The sequence below is a fragment of the Epinephelus fuscoguttatus genome, linkage group LG22, assembly GCF_011397635.1.
Source record: "Epinephelus fuscoguttatus linkage group LG22, E.fuscoguttatus.final_Chr_v1".
NCBI lineage: Eukaryota > Metazoa > Chordata > Actinopteri > Perciformes > Serranidae > Epinephelus > Epinephelus fuscoguttatus.
The window spans coordinates 21565731-21583776 of record NC_064773.1 but is presented as its reverse complement, the minus strand read 5'-3'; the positions used below and the strand labels follow the sequence as shown (position 1 = coordinate 21583776).

General features: G+C 44.6%; 1 protein-coding gene across 14 annotated transcripts in view; it reads right to left on the bottom strand.

The window, feature by feature from the left end:
• Positions 1 to 18046, bottom strand: part of sox5 (SRY-box transcription factor 5) — a 311103-nt gene that overhangs the window by 43201 nt on the left and 249856 nt on the right. For 12 of the 14 annotated variants that reach the window (XM_049566743.1, XM_049566742.1, XM_049566744.1 and 9 more), the window contains 3 exons: positions 14984 to 15070; positions 7727 to 7899; positions 6268 to 6336 (listed from right to left, as the gene is read on the bottom strand). In XM_049566743.1, coding sequence (XP_049422700.1) covers positions 6268 to 6336; positions 7727 to 7899; positions 14984 to 15070 — 329 coding nt within the window. The remainder of the gene's footprint in view (positions 1 to 6267; positions 6337 to 7726; positions 7900 to 14983; positions 15071 to 18046) is intronic. The other 2 variants (XM_049566747.1, XM_049566750.1) reach the window with 1 other exon arrangement.

Here is an 18046-nt window from a genome sequence, read left to right as displayed (position 1 = left end):
GGGAGGCAAAGAGAGAGCTGGCTTTTAATATTAGTCCATTAACTTTCTATGGACAGAGGCTATTAGAGGCCAGCCTGCTGCGAATGTAGGGGCAAGGTTCATGTCCCGGTGGCACCACAACGGCCGGGATGCACACACACAGGTATGTCTGTGTGTGAGTACATTAGAGAGAGAGCATGTGAGAGAGGGTGGGTCTCAGTGGGAATGGCTGCTTGGTTGTGGTCCAGTTTATGAGCATGTGTGTGTGTATGTGCACATCGATGCATAAAGCGCGTAAGGAAAACACAAATTACACTGGTTGCGGTGTAATGGGAGTGATTAAACAATTACACAGGCAATTGGGTTAGCCGCTCCTATGCACAGAGTACAGAGGTGCTGGTGTGTTGTGTGTGTGTGTGTGTGTGTGTGTGTGTGCATGTGGTATACTGTGTAGAAATGAATGAAAAGCTTTTTAGGGTTTTTGCTTTTGTGTTTCTCCCACAAAATGAAAAATGTTGACAGAAGCTGCGCTTGTGATTGCATCAAGTATTACACTTGGAGTGTGTGTGAGTGTGTGTGTCTGTATGTGATTGAGTTACCAATGTAGGTTAGCCTTAATAGAGAGCTTGTTAGCTGCTGTCGCCAGAGCGTCTGGCCTCTCTTAAACTAGTCAAAGCATCAGGTGGCTTTACTGGTTTTCTGATTCTTTCTCACTTTTTCTTTCTCTCAGTCTGCTTCACCGTCCCCCACCTATAGCAAACAGTGGCGCCTGATGAGATGAAAGACAGCCAGCGGAGACCCACACTTGACTGTGCGTGTGTGTGTTTTGGTTGAGTGAGTTTTGATTCATTAGGCAGGACACACTCGTGTCCCCTCATCCCTCTGTTTCAATATACATCCTGAGTGTGTGTGCGCGCCGCCTCTGTTCTGTAAAAAAAAATGTGCGTGTGTGTTCTCAAGGTAAGCCCTGAGCCGCACGGCAGGTGAGCTCCTTTCATCCCCGTCGCGCTTCCCCGCGCGGCGGCAACAGTCGTCCCCGGCAACACCGGAGGGAGCCTCGGAGACAAGATGTTTAATTAGAATGAGAGAAGACAAGGGGCAAAGCAAAGGGAAGTTTGAGGAAATGTGCTCACCCCTTCGAGCCTAACAAGAAGGCCCCTAGCAGGGGGTAGGAGTGTGTGTGTGCGTCTTTATAAGCACACATGTTCTTGTTTAGTATTCTTTAGAGAGCAAGTCATGTTTTACCCTCAGATTGAGCACCAAGTTCTGCAAAGTAGAGGTATTTTTCTGGCTCTAGTTAGGTTTAGGTTTAAGATTAAAATCTGGATTAGGTTGTTTGAGTTACAGATTTCAGGTAAAGATATGGATTGAAGCTGTAGCTGGTAACTTCTATAAAAAAAACAATTTTTTTTTTAATATTTGCTAAAAATGTCTCTATCATCAACAGCACTAAATCAGACAGATTATTCGTGGAAAAAAATCATATTCCTCTGTGTACTTTATTGCCTTGTAGCGCTTCCAGTGGCTTAACTGTATGTGAACAAAAGCAACCAATCAGAGCCGAGAAGTCTCTAATGCCCAGGACACACTGCCTGCATGAGCAGCACATGATAGCTACCCCGATGAAATGCTGCAGCTCGCATGTGTGCCGTGTTCACACCAGTACTTCACTCATGTATGGATCCGTGCAAGCTGCTGCATTGTCAACAACACGGTGTTGCAAATATTTTACAATAAAACGCCTTGTGTTAACAGGGATTCTGTCTGCAGATATACTGAATACTATTTTGAAATGTAAACAGGAGTTAAAAGTTAGTAAGTCAGAAATAAATATTATCACAGAAAAAATTAGCAGCAGACAAGCTGCGCCTGAGCAGCACAGCAAAGCTCACGCAGACAGCGTGTCCCGGGTCACGCAGACTGCTGTCTATCAAGTCAATCACTGCTCATGAACTGTGGTCTCAAAATAGGCAGCGCTGATCAAATATGAATCAAGATTCTGTTACTGCACTGCTTATTTCTCCACACTTTTGTGTACTGTTTAGCTGTAAAATGAGAAAGTTGGTCCGGCTGGTGGGTGTCGCTTGGTACTTTGGTAGGCTATTTCCAACATGTTTTGATTAGACACTTTCTCATTCTACAGCTAAACAGTACACTAAAATAAGTTTGTGAAAACATTTGATACTAAAAAATAGGCAAATGCAGTAACAGAGTCTTGATTCCTATTTGATCAGCACTACCTCGTTTGACAGTTTGATGGCAGCTGATGAGCAGTGATTTCCAGCTGCGTGAGAAACTGCTCGGCTGTGATTGGTTGTCTTTGGTGCCCTGTTGATTCTAGTGAATGCCATTAGAAGTAGTAGGAAGAAGAGGAGGAACGTGAATTTTTTTTCACAAACTATCTGTCTCATGGAAGTTCAAAGGATCAGAGGTTTGGTCTGGATAAAGGTCAAGTTTAGTTTAAATTTGGCCTGAAGAACAGATCGAAGGTTAAACTAGGAATACATGTTGCAGAATAAAAGGTCCCTCAATAAGTAAACGTGAATGTGTGTGTGTAACTGCATGTATGTGTGTGAGGGGGTCAAATTAGTGGATCATAATTGATGCTAATTCATGGATAATTCCGGGTAGAATCAAATAGTCAGAACAATAAAGTAGCTAATCAGTGACTTCTGGACACTACTGACTGGTGTGTGCGTGTGTATCCTGTTCATACAGTGTGCTGTCATTAGCTTGTGCTGTGTGATGCATGCCTCTGTAAATGAACTCGGCTGCTTGTCGGCTTGCACCACACTCGGCGAGTGCTGTTGGCCTAAATAGCGGACGCTAACACGCATATCGCTAGCTTGATTTGGGTTTCAGGGTGAGAAAAAATAGGAAACCGGACGCGAGGACAATAAATAATTTGTCCCCCTTTCATGAGGGATATGTGTCAGTCTCCTCTCTTTTTCATGAGCTTGATTATTCGTTTCATTTCATCACCTCTTCCAAGTGGACGGTTGAAAGCATTCTTCACAGGCCTTTGGGGGTTTGGGCCTAACAAAGCCAAGGACGCAGACACACAAACACACACACACACGAAGGGACAGCTGAACTCAGCCTCGTTAGGGGGAAATGCAATCACAAGGGGCTTATCATACAGACACAAAACACACACACACACACACACACACACACACACACACACACCCCAACACACTGAACCTGGTGCCCTCTCTCTGGCAGGCCATTGTATTGTGGGATTGTGCAGACAATCTCTTCATGAATGATTAAGCAGTGTATTTCTCGACCAAGTCTTTGATGATGAGTGTGTGTTTGATCATCAGGAGAGTGTACAGCGCTCTCTGTGACTGCTTGCGATACGTGTGTGCAAGCGTGTGAAGGCGTATATTTTGTATGTTTGTACGCATTTGTGCGCACTTTGATGTGACATACGTGAATGTGTGTGTGTGTGTGTGTGTGTTCTGCGCTCCTGTGATGAGCCCCTGTTGATTGTGTCCCTCTCTTAACGAGGCTGCCTACAGCTGCCCCTGCTTGTGAGAAACTATTGTTGGGCCTGTTCAATGGAGAGACGCTTGTTTGGGAAAAGGTTGCAAAGTCATGGGAAAAGAGAGCTTTGTCTCGGCAGGGTCGCGAGGGAGTGAATCATGAGCGGACGTGTTTATAGCTTAACACACACAGCTGCGGCGAAACACACACGCGCATATGCACAGATGAAGAAATGGATGCTCGAGAATGCACAGAGAAATCCTCAGAAACAAACTTCTTTTTTTTTTGTCAGCGAGACAAAACGGGAACAATTCAGAATTTAACTCACACAAAGCAAATAAACACAGCTGCTTTACACAGAATCGTGGACACACATAGACACACGTACCACACACATGCTATCACAAGGTCTCTTATCACACAAACTGTGTATGGCTAAACTCTTGGGGGAAAGGGAATGTGTGTTTTTGTGTGTGTGAGTGTGTGTGTGTGTGTGTGTTCCCTCTTGGACAGGGTGTCTCTTTATGATACAAAGCCCGGCTTTCTCAGCTCAAAATTCAGTGTCATCTGCTTTTACAAAGGCCTAGGCTATTCGTTCCAAGCCACCTGGACCAACATAGAGGCTCCAGTGTAGCACCCTAAAGAACAATACCTCCATTTTTAAGTGTTACATATATAGCCACCCATTTTCTTAGACACAGAGTCACATTCAAAAGGACTGTTTAGTTGATTTACTTTGCAGATGTTTTTCATCTATATAAGGGTTCTTACTATAATGTCTCTAATCTACATGATTTTATCATGATTTTTAAATAATGAGTCAGCTAAGTTCATATTTCCAAGTATTTCTGGGTGAAAGGAACTTCTCCTGTGGATGTCAGGTGATAGACAAAAATCAAAGTGAAATATAACGTGTCATCTACTCAGGGGAGAAAAAGAAGCTGACACTATGCCAAAAGTGTGAGGATCCAACAGCTGAAAATGCCTATCTCTCTCTAACTTTATTTGATTTTTTTTTTTCCATTATTTGTTTCTTGTAATCGTGCTGTATACACCTCAGGATGAAGAGAGGTAGAGAATAGGTAGCCAGAGTTACAGGGTAACTATTCACCTATATCACCTCAACTCACTTTTGGCACCAGGTGCTTTTCTCAATATCTTTTTCTATACATGCACAAAGTACCCGGTCAATGTAGGCAGGACTCTTGGCTAATCGTCATAGCAACTGCTGCTGTCTGAAACCAACTAGAGGAACGTCTGCACTCCGCCAATTGACCACACCGTGGATTTGAGTGCTGCCATTTAAAAAAAAAAAAAAAAATGGGTTGTGTGAATAGAAAAAATTGTGGTCTCTACTGACTGTAGCTTGGTTATTTAACATGTTCCATGTCATGCTAGTGACGGTTCTCTCTGACCAATTAGTGCTCTGCAGTTTCTTAACTTTGCCTTCTAGTATTGGCTCAGCTCACCTGAAACCTTGACTAAGGTGCTACCGGTATCCACAACTTTTGACAGCTATTTCATAACAGGCGTGTAGAAAAGGGGCAAGTAAGACAAAGTTTGCAGACAAATGCCAGCACACTGTCTAACTTGCAAAAAGAAAAAGAACTTCGCAACATTTTGGTGCCACAACTTCATCAGACAGACTTGGCAAGGTTTGCCTGATGAAGTTCTACCACCGAAAAGCTGCCTTTCTCAGGCAAACCTTGCCTTGTTTGCCCGATAAAGGACATGAAATGTCACAATAGATTTATTTGTTTTTGGGAATTTGACAGTGTGTGGGAGTTTGTCTGCAAATTTTGCCAAAGGAAATCCAAAAGAGAACGATTCCTAGTGAGTTGAGTCTTACGGGTATCATGCAGTGGACATGAGACTTAGTAATTTATGATGAACTCATAATCTACATTATCATTAATCAAGATTTGTCTGTTTATGTGTAAATAAATAATAAGACCATATATGTGCTTTGAGATAAAGTTGGAAGTTCACAAAGTGCTTCGTCCGTCTGTCTGCCTTCATGGGTCCACTTGGTTCCTAGTAGCCAAGACCTGACCCCAGGCCAGAGTCAAACCAGGTCAGGATTATATCAAGGATAACTGGACCCACAAAGGGTCCAATTCTACGGGTTAGGGTCTGTGTTTCAATATGTCTTGTATGTGATGGCCCATAATGATGCCTGTTCACTAGCTTGTGGTTGCCATGATTAATCAAATATAATGTGACCTTACCTTTTACTGGCTTCAAAGCGAAACCATGTAAAAGATGAACCTATTTCCTGCTTTTCTGATGTGAGTGTCTTCCCTACATCACTGCCTTAGTCGCCTAGTCTGAATTTATACAACGCTGCTATTGCTTAACTGTGCCAATCTCCTGCTCTGCCTCTGAAAACACCTCCACAGTCATTCAAAGGCACAATGGAACAAACTCTGCCACTGCCAGTTTGACGTGCAAACTTTGATTTATATAATAAGGATTTAAAACATACATACTGTACTGATTTTTCCAAGCAAAATGACCACTTTCGAGTGATTACACAGGTTTTGTTTATGTGTGTGTGCTTGTGTGTGTTAGAGGAGGAGGGGCTTTCATAAGTCGACGCTGATTCAGGCCCAAAATGCTGATGGCTGGGCAAAGAAAAGCTGCAACAATCACAATCACAAAATTGCCTTTGTGGGGCCATGCAGACGCACATCAGGACACATCCACACAAACACTTGGAAGGATACATACACATGACTACACACGTGGCTGGACACACATTTACACACATACACACATACACACACAAAGCGGCCTCACCTGGATTTGTTGCTGCAGGAGGTTGATTTTGTGTTGCTGCTGCAGGAGCTGCTGCTGTTGCCGGGCAATCTGAGGACGGAGCACACGACACATTATTAGAACGTACAGTATAGGAAGTATGTTTGTGTGGGGAGTGTGTGCATGTGTTGTGTGTGTATGTGTGTGTTTTGGTGTGTGCGCAGGGCCTGTGGGAGATGCGACACATCTGCAGGTCTCTGAGGCCCCAGTTGCACGACAGAGGGTTGATGCCATGGTATGAAATATTAAAGAGCTCATCTCATCTGGACTCAGCTCATAGCCAAGTGGACAACAGCGTCGCACCAACACACTTACTGACATGAGCACGTTCTTTACCGAAAAGCTCATTTTTTGGATTCTTATCTACTAGTCAAAATCAATTTGGAGACATTTTTCACTTTTATTTACACTGTTTATTGCTTGTGATGTCATTTTACTCTGTTTTAAAGCTTGCCCTTCTTTTGCATTTGTTCTCACTCATTCTGCAACAACTTGAAACCTGAAATATAATTACCTCCTGGACACAGAGTCTCCAGTGGCTCACAGAGTGGAGTAGAAGCACAAGAATACAGTATCCACATACAGTACATCCACATGCAGCCACACTCTGTGCGCAGTGGTGCCGGGATTCAGCCAAGGGCACTATAAGGCATTGTGTTTGTCACAGGTGATTTGTCCTTACAGCTGTGTTTCTGCATGTGTGTGTGTGTGTTCTCTTTGCAAAACCCGAGCTTTCCAGAGGCTAAAAAGCACAACAAAGAGGGAAACCCTTCTCTATGCAAATACCTGGCAGACCCTCGCCTGGGAGCTTGGAGTGTGTGTATGTGTGGAAGCGCTTGTGTATGTCTGCGCTGCATCCGCTCCAGCACTACATACCCTCAGCTTATTCCTGTGCAGTGTCCCTGTGTTTGAGCTGCCAAAGGCGCATGTCTCTGGCTGTGTACAGTAGAAGATGTGTGTGTGTGTGTGTGTGTGTGTGTGTGTGTGTGTGTGTGAGAGAGAGAGAGAGAGAGAGAAAGAGTACAGAGAAAAGAAGAATCCTGTGTGAGAATTTATGGTGACCATTTGGGATGTTTAAGTGTGTATGTGCATCTGTGTGCGCATATAACTTATGATTCAGAATCGGTATCCAATCATGTGCGTTTGTGATCTGGCACAACAGATATACAGGATATTTTTGGAGTAATTACAAGAGGGGAAGAAGTAGATTTTATCTTAAAATAGGGCGGATTTCCCAAAGATTCAAAATATCTACAGATGGGTAAAAGTGCTGATCTGATAAGAGACAAGTGATGTAACAATTGCTTTAATTTTTCTTTGATTCTATGAACTCAAGCCAGACTAAAGGACTTGTTAGGCTGGATTTGTTTTGCAGCGTAGGCATACAGTGTACAGCATTTCCAAGTGAAGCCCTTCACATGCAGTGTGGCCCCCTGTATACCTGGTCCTGCTGCTGCTTGGCCAGTTCCATCTGCTGCCTCTGCTTCTCCATCTGCGAGGCAGCCAGCTTCTTCTGCTCCTCGTGGGCCGCCAGGAGCTGCTCCCTCAGGCTGCTCAACTGGCCAATCATGCCCATGAGCTGGCGCTCTTTCTCTGCCAGGCTGTCTGCGGTACCTAAAGGGTGAGAGAGAGGGTGAGGAGGGGGGAAGAGAGGGGTCAAAGGTGAGATGGTAGCACTTTGAAGAAAACAGCGAGACTCGGTTGAGGTTACGCTTTGAAACTTCTATCATCATGTGGAGGAAAAGTTTGATTTATATATGTCTACCTGATCACTTATATCAGGAGAGCAGTAATAGATTATTGCATTAGGACATATATGTAACATGTGAATGCAACAGAAGCATAAAGTTGACACTGTGTTGTTCTTCTTTTAGAGATTTTCATGCTTATCTGGAGGCCAGAAAGGATTGTGGGGGTGAGGTTAGAGGTCAGAGGCATGAAGGAGAGGAACGGAGGAGGAAGGAACAACAAAGCAGTGTAGAGCTTTCCATGGCTTGTTGGTCAACCTAATATATGACTGGTTAGGGGTTTTGGACAGCAGGAGGGGGGGGGGGCATGTCAGCGGAAGGTGCGTTTGGCAAAGTGCTGCTGAGTTGTAAAACCAGATGTTGACTTATTTTCCTGGGCACAGAAGGCCAGCAGCGATTACTCGAGCCACATCCATCACTGCCTTTATTGCCTTATTGAAATAAAGCAAATAAATCTGGCTGAGGAAACACTTGTAAACAGGCAAAACGCGGCGGCAAAACAAATGTAAAACGTGAGCCAAATTCATATGTTTTAACAAACAAAAATAAATCCTCAGCCAGGTTTTGAAAAATTTACATTTCTTGCTTAAACTTTAAGTAAAATCTAAGTCTATTTTATTAAGGGTAAATGTGGAGATTGTTTTTTTGTGACTCGGTGAATGCGTGTGTGTGAAAGAGAGAGAGAAAAAAAAGACAGAAAGAGAGAAGGCGAGTGTGTCTGGTCTGTGTTTACCCTGCAGTCAGCCAACCTCCTGCTCACATTTAGCATGGCCTGACCTTTGACCTCTCAGATCCTGACATACTAGCTCCATTACAAACACACACAAACGCGCGCGCACACACACACACACACACACACACACACACACACACACAAGGCCTAAATCATTCAACAGGATGTAGTTAGAAAGAGGCACACTGAGGCACAATCAGTACGAGTGTGTGCGCCCATGTCTGGTCATATGTACCAATGTTTGCCTACATGCCGCTTTTGTGTGTGTACGTGCACGTGTAGAATAGCACAATCCCCCATTGTTCTTCAGCTGCTACCTTTAACAGGGCCACATTCCTGCACCAGTCAAACCAGATGAGAAAGAGAGGAGGGAAAGAGGGACAGAGGGAGGGAAGCAGGGAGGAAAAGAAAGAGAAACACAACAGGGGATGAAAGGGGGGAGTCAGGAGAGGGGCAGGGGGGAGCAAAGGCGAGGAGACACGGCTGCTGACCTGCCCTTTGACCGCCCTGGGAAGGTGAGAGCCATCCATTTGTCCTCCCTGTTGGTAGCCGCCGCCTCACGCCACCCCCCAACCCGCCCGCCTCCACTGCCCGCCTCCCCCTCCTCCTCCCTCACTTTCCTCCGTGCTCCATCCATCCGCCAACAATGAACAATAAAGGCAACTGTCGGGAGCACTGGCCGCTGGAAAAATAAACACGCCGCTGTCCTAACTCACAGACCCACCTTTGTAGAGCCAGAAATGTGTGTGTGTGTGCATGCTTGTCTGTGTGTGTGTGTGTGTGTGTGTGTGTGTGTGTGTGTAGCCAAAGCTGACCAAGACAAGAAAGAGCCTTGTGTTAAAAACGTTAGCCTGTTCAAATGGGGGGTGAAGGGGTGGGGAGGAAGGGGGCAAGGGGGGAAAAAAAGGATAAGGGGGGGTTGCAAAGGTGAAACGATGGATCAAAGGAGTCTTTCTTGTAGGAGGTTCTTGTTAGGGTTAACCCCCCTTTAACACACACACACACACACACACACACACACACACACACACACACACATCCATGCACATGCACAAATGCAAACACAATAAAACTGGGTGCTTCTGTGCAAAACTGTGTACGCTGAGGTCGAAGGACATTCCTCTAACCAGCAGCCTTGGTTGTTAGGTGTGTGAAAACGAAGACAAGCAGTCTATTCTTTTTCTACAAGCTGCTCTCAATCCCCCTCTCAGCTGCGGATCTTTCATCAGCAAACCAGAGTATTTGCAGAAGAAGACGAATCCAAGAACACAACACGCTCCCTAACTGAGACGAGATTTTAGAAACTCTCCTACGTGGATGTGAGCTGCCCTGTCTCTCGCTCCCCTTTCCCTCCCATTCAGACTTTCAGAATTTCTGCGGTCGCCCCATAAATCAGCTCTGCGTCGGCTTGTTTCCTCAGCTGCTGCGAGGCAGGCAGGCGGATCGATAACTGGTTTCCTCCATTGGTTTACACACATTCCTCCTTAGGCAGATTGCTTACCTACAAACCCACAGAACCAACAGCAACTCTCTCTCCTTTTTTTTTTCTCATGCACACCCGTGCGTGGCGTAATTAACCAATTTGTAACAATGTAATACTTGTCACCGTGTTCACGGTGCTAATTAATGACCCCGGCTGCATTGATAACTCCCCCACGGTAAAGAGGGAGGAGCGGGGATGAGATGGCTGAGGGGGGAAGGGAAGGAGGGAGAGGAGGAGAGGGATAAGACGGACATGATGGTGAAGGAAAGATATGAGAGTTAAGAGAGGAGAAGGCGAAGGAGAGACGACGGAGCAGTCTGGAAGTATATTAAGAAGCACATTTACATGCACCAGAACAACACAATTACTGTAAATAATCAAATTAAGTTAAGATTAAGATAATGAAATTAAGGTTTAATTAAAGCACTTACTACACAGTTTGCAGTAACTTGATTTTCCTAATAGTTTACTTCATTTGTTTGACTACAGACAGGATCTTACTATTAGTGGTATTTTGTTGAGTTTGTTTGCTGTCTTTACCCTCGTAAATCCTGTTTACAAGCTCATGTTGTACAACACAGCTGCTCCCTCAGAAAGCAAGAATTTGGAGATACAATACATATCACGATACATGGGGTGCAATTAAATATATTGCAATATATTTCAATACTGTAAATAAGGCGATCTAGTGCAATGTTTTTTAATCTAATTTTAGGAAAACTATCATAATATAAAGATTACACCACCATATAAATGTAGTTTGAAAAAAGTTCACTTTTTTATGCAATCAGAACAGTGGCATCTGTGTTTAAATTTATCACAGTCCCTGTAAAACACTGCTGCTATGTTGAAGTGGAAGTGTCAAACGGTTGACGACAGATTACGACACTGTTATCTAGATGTCTGGGGTTTAAACACAACATGAAATGAACCGCTGCCACACATCTTTGCATGTAAACTATTAATTAAAAATCAGTGCTTTTGGGAATTGATACAGTATCCCAAAACATAATATCACAGTGTTTCCCTCAGAAACAGATTCTATGTGTGGCGGTAGCAGGCAGTGCTGGATGTGTGTGCATGCCTCTTCATCATTCTGTGGCCTGTCTCTGAATTCGGAGGCTTTTGCAGGTCCATGAACGCCGCACAGAGGAACTCTTCATGAGTTTTAGTTTTTTCCCTCCCTGAGTTTGAGTCCCAGGCTGGAGAAATGATTAGTCAATCAGTTTGTAGTTGGATCTATCAAAGCTGTTCAGTTCAAATCAATTGATTAGACAACCAGCTCCTGCAGAGTAAAGTGAAGTCAAACTTTTTGTTGCTGCTGTTACACAGGTTAGAACCAACTATAGACCACAGGGTGCGCAGTTTTCTTGGGAGTGTAGCTGATTTCATCTAAAGTAGGTTTGAAAACACTAAAACGAGAGCACTGAGAAATAGAGCGTTATATTTTTTATATGAATTAACAAACATGTAAGAGAGAAAGAGAGATAGAGAGAGAGGGGCACAGCTCCAGAAATAGAAAATGTATATGTGGCGACAAATGCTGATATTGTGGCAGTTTGCCAGAAATGAATGAATGTGTGGGAAACCCTGTTATCGCCCCTGGTAAATTGCAGTTAAGATTCCAACATTTCTAAAGATACCAGATATTCTGGGCAGCAGAAGTTTGAGAAAACGGGCATCAAATGATGCAAAGACATCCAAAATATTTTCATTTGATGGAATAAGGAATCTTGGGAAGAATAATCTTTAAAATATTTCCCCCAGTATAACACCATTGAGCTCTTAAGAAGTGCTGAAACAAGCTGATGCCGTATATAAAACTGTTGTACAGCATGTAAAGAAGCACAAGGGGCAATTCAAAGGAAATCAAGAGTTTAAGAGATCAAGCTTTCCTGTCACTTTCAACTATCTCATGCTGCAGATCTGATGTTAATGACACTATACCGTGGGGGTATTTATTCTAGTGCCATGAGTTCCATACTTCTGTGTGTGTATGTGTGTGTGTGTTTTGCTGTGTGAACAGCATGGGGCCTTTTACCAATGTGGCTTCTCAATGCAGCAGACAGAGCGAGAGGCAGTGGCTCAAAATCACTTTGTTCCCCACAAAAAGCTCTCAATGGAATTCGATGGGGGGAAAAAAAATTCAAGGGATGCAATGACAAACAAGAACAGCACACACGCACGTACGCATGCACGCACGCACGCACACACACACACACACACCTACGTGTACAATCGAGTGTACATACGCTTGACTTACTATATATTTCTGTCTTCTTTTCCCACAATCAGAGGCACAAGTTCGCACTCACAGACACACATTGTTATGTAAGCACTGTCTAAGACACACACACACACACACACACACACACACACACACACACACACACACACACACACGGACTCAGCAGCATATGCACTTCCACTGCGTACATGCACATGCACTCATACACACTCCTGATATTGCTCCCCAGCTGTTGGTGTGTGGTGCGCCAAGCGGGACGCCCCTACACAGAAATGTCAGCGCGGCAGGGAGCTGGGAAAAGGGGGTTTGATCAATGGAGCCCCCCTCTCGACGGCCACGCCGCTCTGCAAGGCTCTTTGATTACATATTGCTTTGCTTCCTAATGAAGCTCAATTACTGGAGGAGAACGACGGCTTTGCCCTGGAGTTACAGGGAATAATAGCCAGACTCTTCGACCTCTCTCTGCTTCTATCACATCTTTTTCCCCTTCACTTTCTCTTTCTCTCTGGCTGACTCTCGCTCCTGCCTATTCACAGTGCTGCTTCTCTGGCTCCCTTTTTGTTCCACTTCCTGCCCTCTGTCCTGCTCTGTCTGTCTGACTCTCGGATGTGAAGAAGGGCTGGTGTGGATAGAATGGGTGATTAACACTGAGATTAACAGAGCTGAGAGACGTCATTGAGTGTTTGACATATTGGTTAAACACGGGACGATGCGGCTGGCTTGGCTAAGTTCAGGGCAGCTCAGTTCATTTGAGTTCAATTCAACTGAATTTAGTCAATTTTAGTTTATTTCAGTTCAATTTAACCTTGAATTAAGGCTGTTTTTCCCCAGATCTCACTCCTTTTAATTATAAGCTTACAGCCGAGTCACTACATGCCATTTATTGTTATTTTTAAGTAATTGGGCTTCTCAGAAATGCCCTCAACTGACATGCGAGTGGTTTCAGTCAATTTGACTTTGTTCCCACTATTTGTATATATGTAAATAATGAGATACAGGAGAGAGTTCCAGTAATACAGGAACTATTTTTTGTTTTGCTTATGAATATCTTTTAAATCTTTGCTACTGCTTTTCCTGTCATGCATGATGTAAACAGGAAGTACAATGATGCCATTGATTTTTTTTTTGTTTCGCTTGCTGAATATGTGTTTTCATTTTGGTGGTTCTGCACCATGGAGCCATTTTGCATTACCTGCTCGCAGTTCTGCACTATAACTATGGACACAGTCAACATCCACCTGGATCACTTTTGATAATGGGGCAAGATGTGAAGTTAAAATTAGTCTTTTTTTTTTTTTTTTTTAAAGATTTTTTTTTTAATTTTTTTTTTTTTAATAGATTTATAAAAAAAATTCCTAAACAGACATCGGAGGGGCATATTAACTTTGAGCATATTGTGATTCAAGTGGACTGAGAAAAAAGTTGATCTTTGCACCTCCTCTTGGCTCTGTTTTCCAGCTTTAGAAATCTTTCTATGGCAGGAGTTGTCAACCAGTCACAGGTTATTTCAGATAGAGGGCGTTCCTAATGGCTGTTCTACAAATGCAGATGCACGTACATGTCCCTTCATTGAAAGCCGATTCAATGGCGGAGAATCCTGCAGAGAAAATTGCTACTCCAGTACTGGCAACAACTGCCTACAGCAAAGCAACCCAAAAAAGGAAGACCAACCTATTGCAAAGGGTCTAAAGAGTGTCTGTCTATGAATGAAATGAAAGCCCTGTAATATCAACAAAGTGTTTCAGAGATGGAGAGAAAGCTCAAGTTTATGTAGCCAATGTTAGCTAAAGCCTCAAATCACAGTGTGCTCTCTGCCCGCCACAACAGACCACCTCACCAGGAGGCGAGCAGGCAGCAGCTCCGGAGACAGACCTCAAGTCAGCGGCCTCAGCAACCTGAATCCAAACAGTGCATACCCCAGCTCCGGGAGTACCAGACAGTCATGACTCGCCGCTGGATCAGCAAACTTTCTGTTGCTGCCATTACACAGGGTGGACTGAGCAAGGCCACTGGCCACCAACCTGCTGTGACACTCACTCGGCAATTGGGGGGTTTGCGCTGGCTGAATTGGAGCTGCTACAGCTGCCAAGGTCAGTTTTTGGAGCTGATGCCCGCTATCCCTCTTGAGAAGCAGTCCAAAGTGGCGGGGAGCAAGGGGGAGGGACCATCAAGAGGCTAGCTAGTTGTTTTTATGCCTCATTTTTGGTCTGACACATAGAAAGAGGCAAGCAGGGACTGAGTAAATGAGCGGTGTGCAACTCTAGATTAAATTAATTGATGAATTGGCATGCATATGCCTGTGCTTGTCTGGTGGGAGGGGCTTAGGACAGGGAGGGGAGAGCTGCAGAGGAAGGGTGTATTTTCAAATTCTGATAATTTTTTTTTTGCCTTTCTCAGATTTCTGCCTACTTCAACTTGAAGTTTAAATGGTCAATTGAATTCAGCTCAGTTAAGTTTAGTTCTGTCATTACTTAGTTGTACCATACCTTTAATTTCTCCGATGTGCCCTGAGCCCATGGCCAAAAGTTTATCCTTCCAGTCCTTTGACAACAGCCTCTCAATGCTGGGGGCCTCTGTTTAGGGGGGGGAGGGTGGGGGCAGAGGAAAGAGAGAGAGAGGGATTCAGTTGGCTGGCCAACATGACAATAAAGCTCATTTAAAGTCCATTTGCTGTAATAAAGGCAGCGGCAGCTCAGCCTAATGGCCGCATCAGCAGGAGAGAGAGGGAGAGAGAGGGAGAGAAAGGTGGAAAGAGAGAAGCTGATAATCGAAAGAGAGGAAATCTGAAGAACAAAAACAAGTGAGCAAAAGGGAAAGAGCGAGAGAGGCAACACAAGATAAAGAGAGAGACAAGTGGAGGAGAGAGGGAGAGAAAGAGAGAGGCTTTTTCCCTCTCACCTGCTGCTAGAGAATCATTAGCCCTGTGGGCCCTGAGACAAAGAGGGCCTTAATGCACCCGCCACAATGGACACATTATCAGCTAGCGCTTTGTTTTCAACACACACTCCACAGACCCTTACACACACAAACCCCTGCGCAAACACACATGTGCACACACACCCGCAAAATCACTAATTACACTCCCTAACTATGATCACACTCACACACAGATGTACACACACAGACACACACAGTGGGGGAAATGGAAATGTCACACAAGAGAGCATACACACGCAGAGATTCAGCTCTACATGTGTGCACATATATGCACTAATAGCAATCACACACACACGCATGTGCACACACAGACACGCTGCCATCAACCCCGTCACCCTGTTGACTGTTATTGATGTGAACAAAGGGGAACAAGGGAAATGATGAGACAAAGGGAGACTGAAAGTGTGAAGCAAGAGGGTGAGACAGAGAGAGGGAGAGAGAACTCTATTTACTGGGAGCCATCTGCACTTGGGATGCGAGGCCTTGCTAAGGAAAGAGGTTTTACACTTTGAGTGGGAAGATTAACCCTATCAGCCAACGCAAACACACACACTTCAATGCACAAACACCCGCAAAACACACAGACACATGCATGCACAATGCATGCACTTGAGTGAGCCCACGCTGTATGTATAGCTGCGCACACAGACGTATACACACTCGCAACTGCTGATGGTAGGCGAAAAGTTTGTTTGTCCCCGGATTATTTTTTCCCCCCATAATGACTGATTTAAGGAAAAAAAAAAGTCTTAATCTCACTGGTATGAGACAGCTTGCCTGCACTGACGAACACACACACACACACACACACTAATGCTTTCCACAGTGGGAGAGGGAGATGACCGGTGTGTTGAGCTGAACAGCTTAGCACTTTTTCTCCACTAAGTGAGACATGAACGCACACACGCTGCCACTACACTCAACAACAAAATCAAAGTACTTTTTACCCGTCATCCAAACACACAAAAAGCAGTGCTTTGCCCAAACTTCTTTCTCTCCTCTTCATCCCTCTATTTTTTTTCCTGGCTGCGATGGAGTGAATGTGGCGAGATCAGGATGAGAAACCACCTGGAGATTTTCGGGATTTAAAATGACACATGATCACAAGCAAACAAGTACGCATGCGAGAGAGAGGAGACATACACGCTCTGCTCAGACACACACAAAGCACCGCAGCATGTCCTACATACTGTACCTCAGTGTGTGTGTGTGTGTGTGTGTGTGTGTGTGTGTGCCGGCAGCCTCCCCAGAGGCCTGAATCAGGTCCTTTCCTCTGGCTTCAAGACTACAGCACTCACGCTCTGTTGATTACAATAGGCACACATTCGCAAACACACGTAGCGCAAGATCAGTGCTGAACTTCAAGGTGGTCCACCTCTCACTCTTTCCATTTCTCATCCCTCACTCTTTTCAAATCCCTCCACCGTCCTTGGACTCTGACTGGTCTGTCCTTGCGTTCTCGACACTGCCACTCAGCCAGTTAGTCAGTTTCAGCACTGCGTCCCCAGATGCGCCCTAGTGCTTTCTGTCAGAAGCCACCACAGCCTTCAGGGACAAGGTTAGCAGCGGGGTGGAGGTGGGAGGAGGACTGAGAAGGACTGAGATAGACGGGGAATCGGTTGCACAAAACAAGGAGGACGGAAAGAAACATGCGTAGAGAGGAAGAAAGAGTAGAAGAAAGAGTGTGCTCCCCCCCCACCCATGACAGCTGTCTCACCATCACCCCAACAGGTGCTATTAGCCCCTGGCGCTCCCCCTCTCTCCCCCTTTCTCTCTGTCTCTCACTCTCATCTCTCCCTCCAGCCCCCTCTCCCTCAACAATGACAGAGGCTTTTAAGCCAAAGAGCTTTGACAAGTGAGAGGGAACAACAAATGGCAGTGTCGCCTGTTCTCTTTCCATTGCACTCCCTCTCTGTCTCCATCTCCTAGTTATTATTTTTATTTATTAACAGGGCTGCAGTTATTGTCCCCAGTGACAGGCCGGGGCCACTTTAACTATTAATAAAAGCCAAGAGGCTCTTTCATTGTGCGGCGGATGGCAAAATGGGAGGAAATGGGCAAGAGGAGTGGAGGGGACAAGAGAGAAAAGAGGAGAGGAGAAGAGAAGAAGAGTTGGCATGCTGCAGCTTTTAGTGAGATGTTGATTGATGTGGTGAACACTATGAGAAATGAACCCTCACTGTCGCCTGTGATAAACATGCACAAGCTCGTGCATTGGTTAAAAGATGTGTTTGGACATCCTGAAACCATGACCTCACAAAAATGCCTAGCTCTCTCTTGTGCATTAGCTTCTCGTCATAGCTGTTTGGGCATTAGTTGGTGCATTAGAATGCTTCAAACTGCCAATTGCATTTCCTTGTTTTCATCTTCATATAAGAATGTGATATATGGCCACCATTACCTGACACTGCACAACAATAACAACTTCCCTCTTGAAAGACTTCTTTCCACTTCGCTCACATTCAGAGATTTACTCCCTTCAGCCCAGCAGATGGAAATGCACCTGATTTTATGTATGCAATATTTCAAGAGTTCTTACAAAATCCGCTTGACAGTTAGATGGAAACACAGCGAGCGTCTACTACTGTTAATTACGGCCAAAAATCACATAA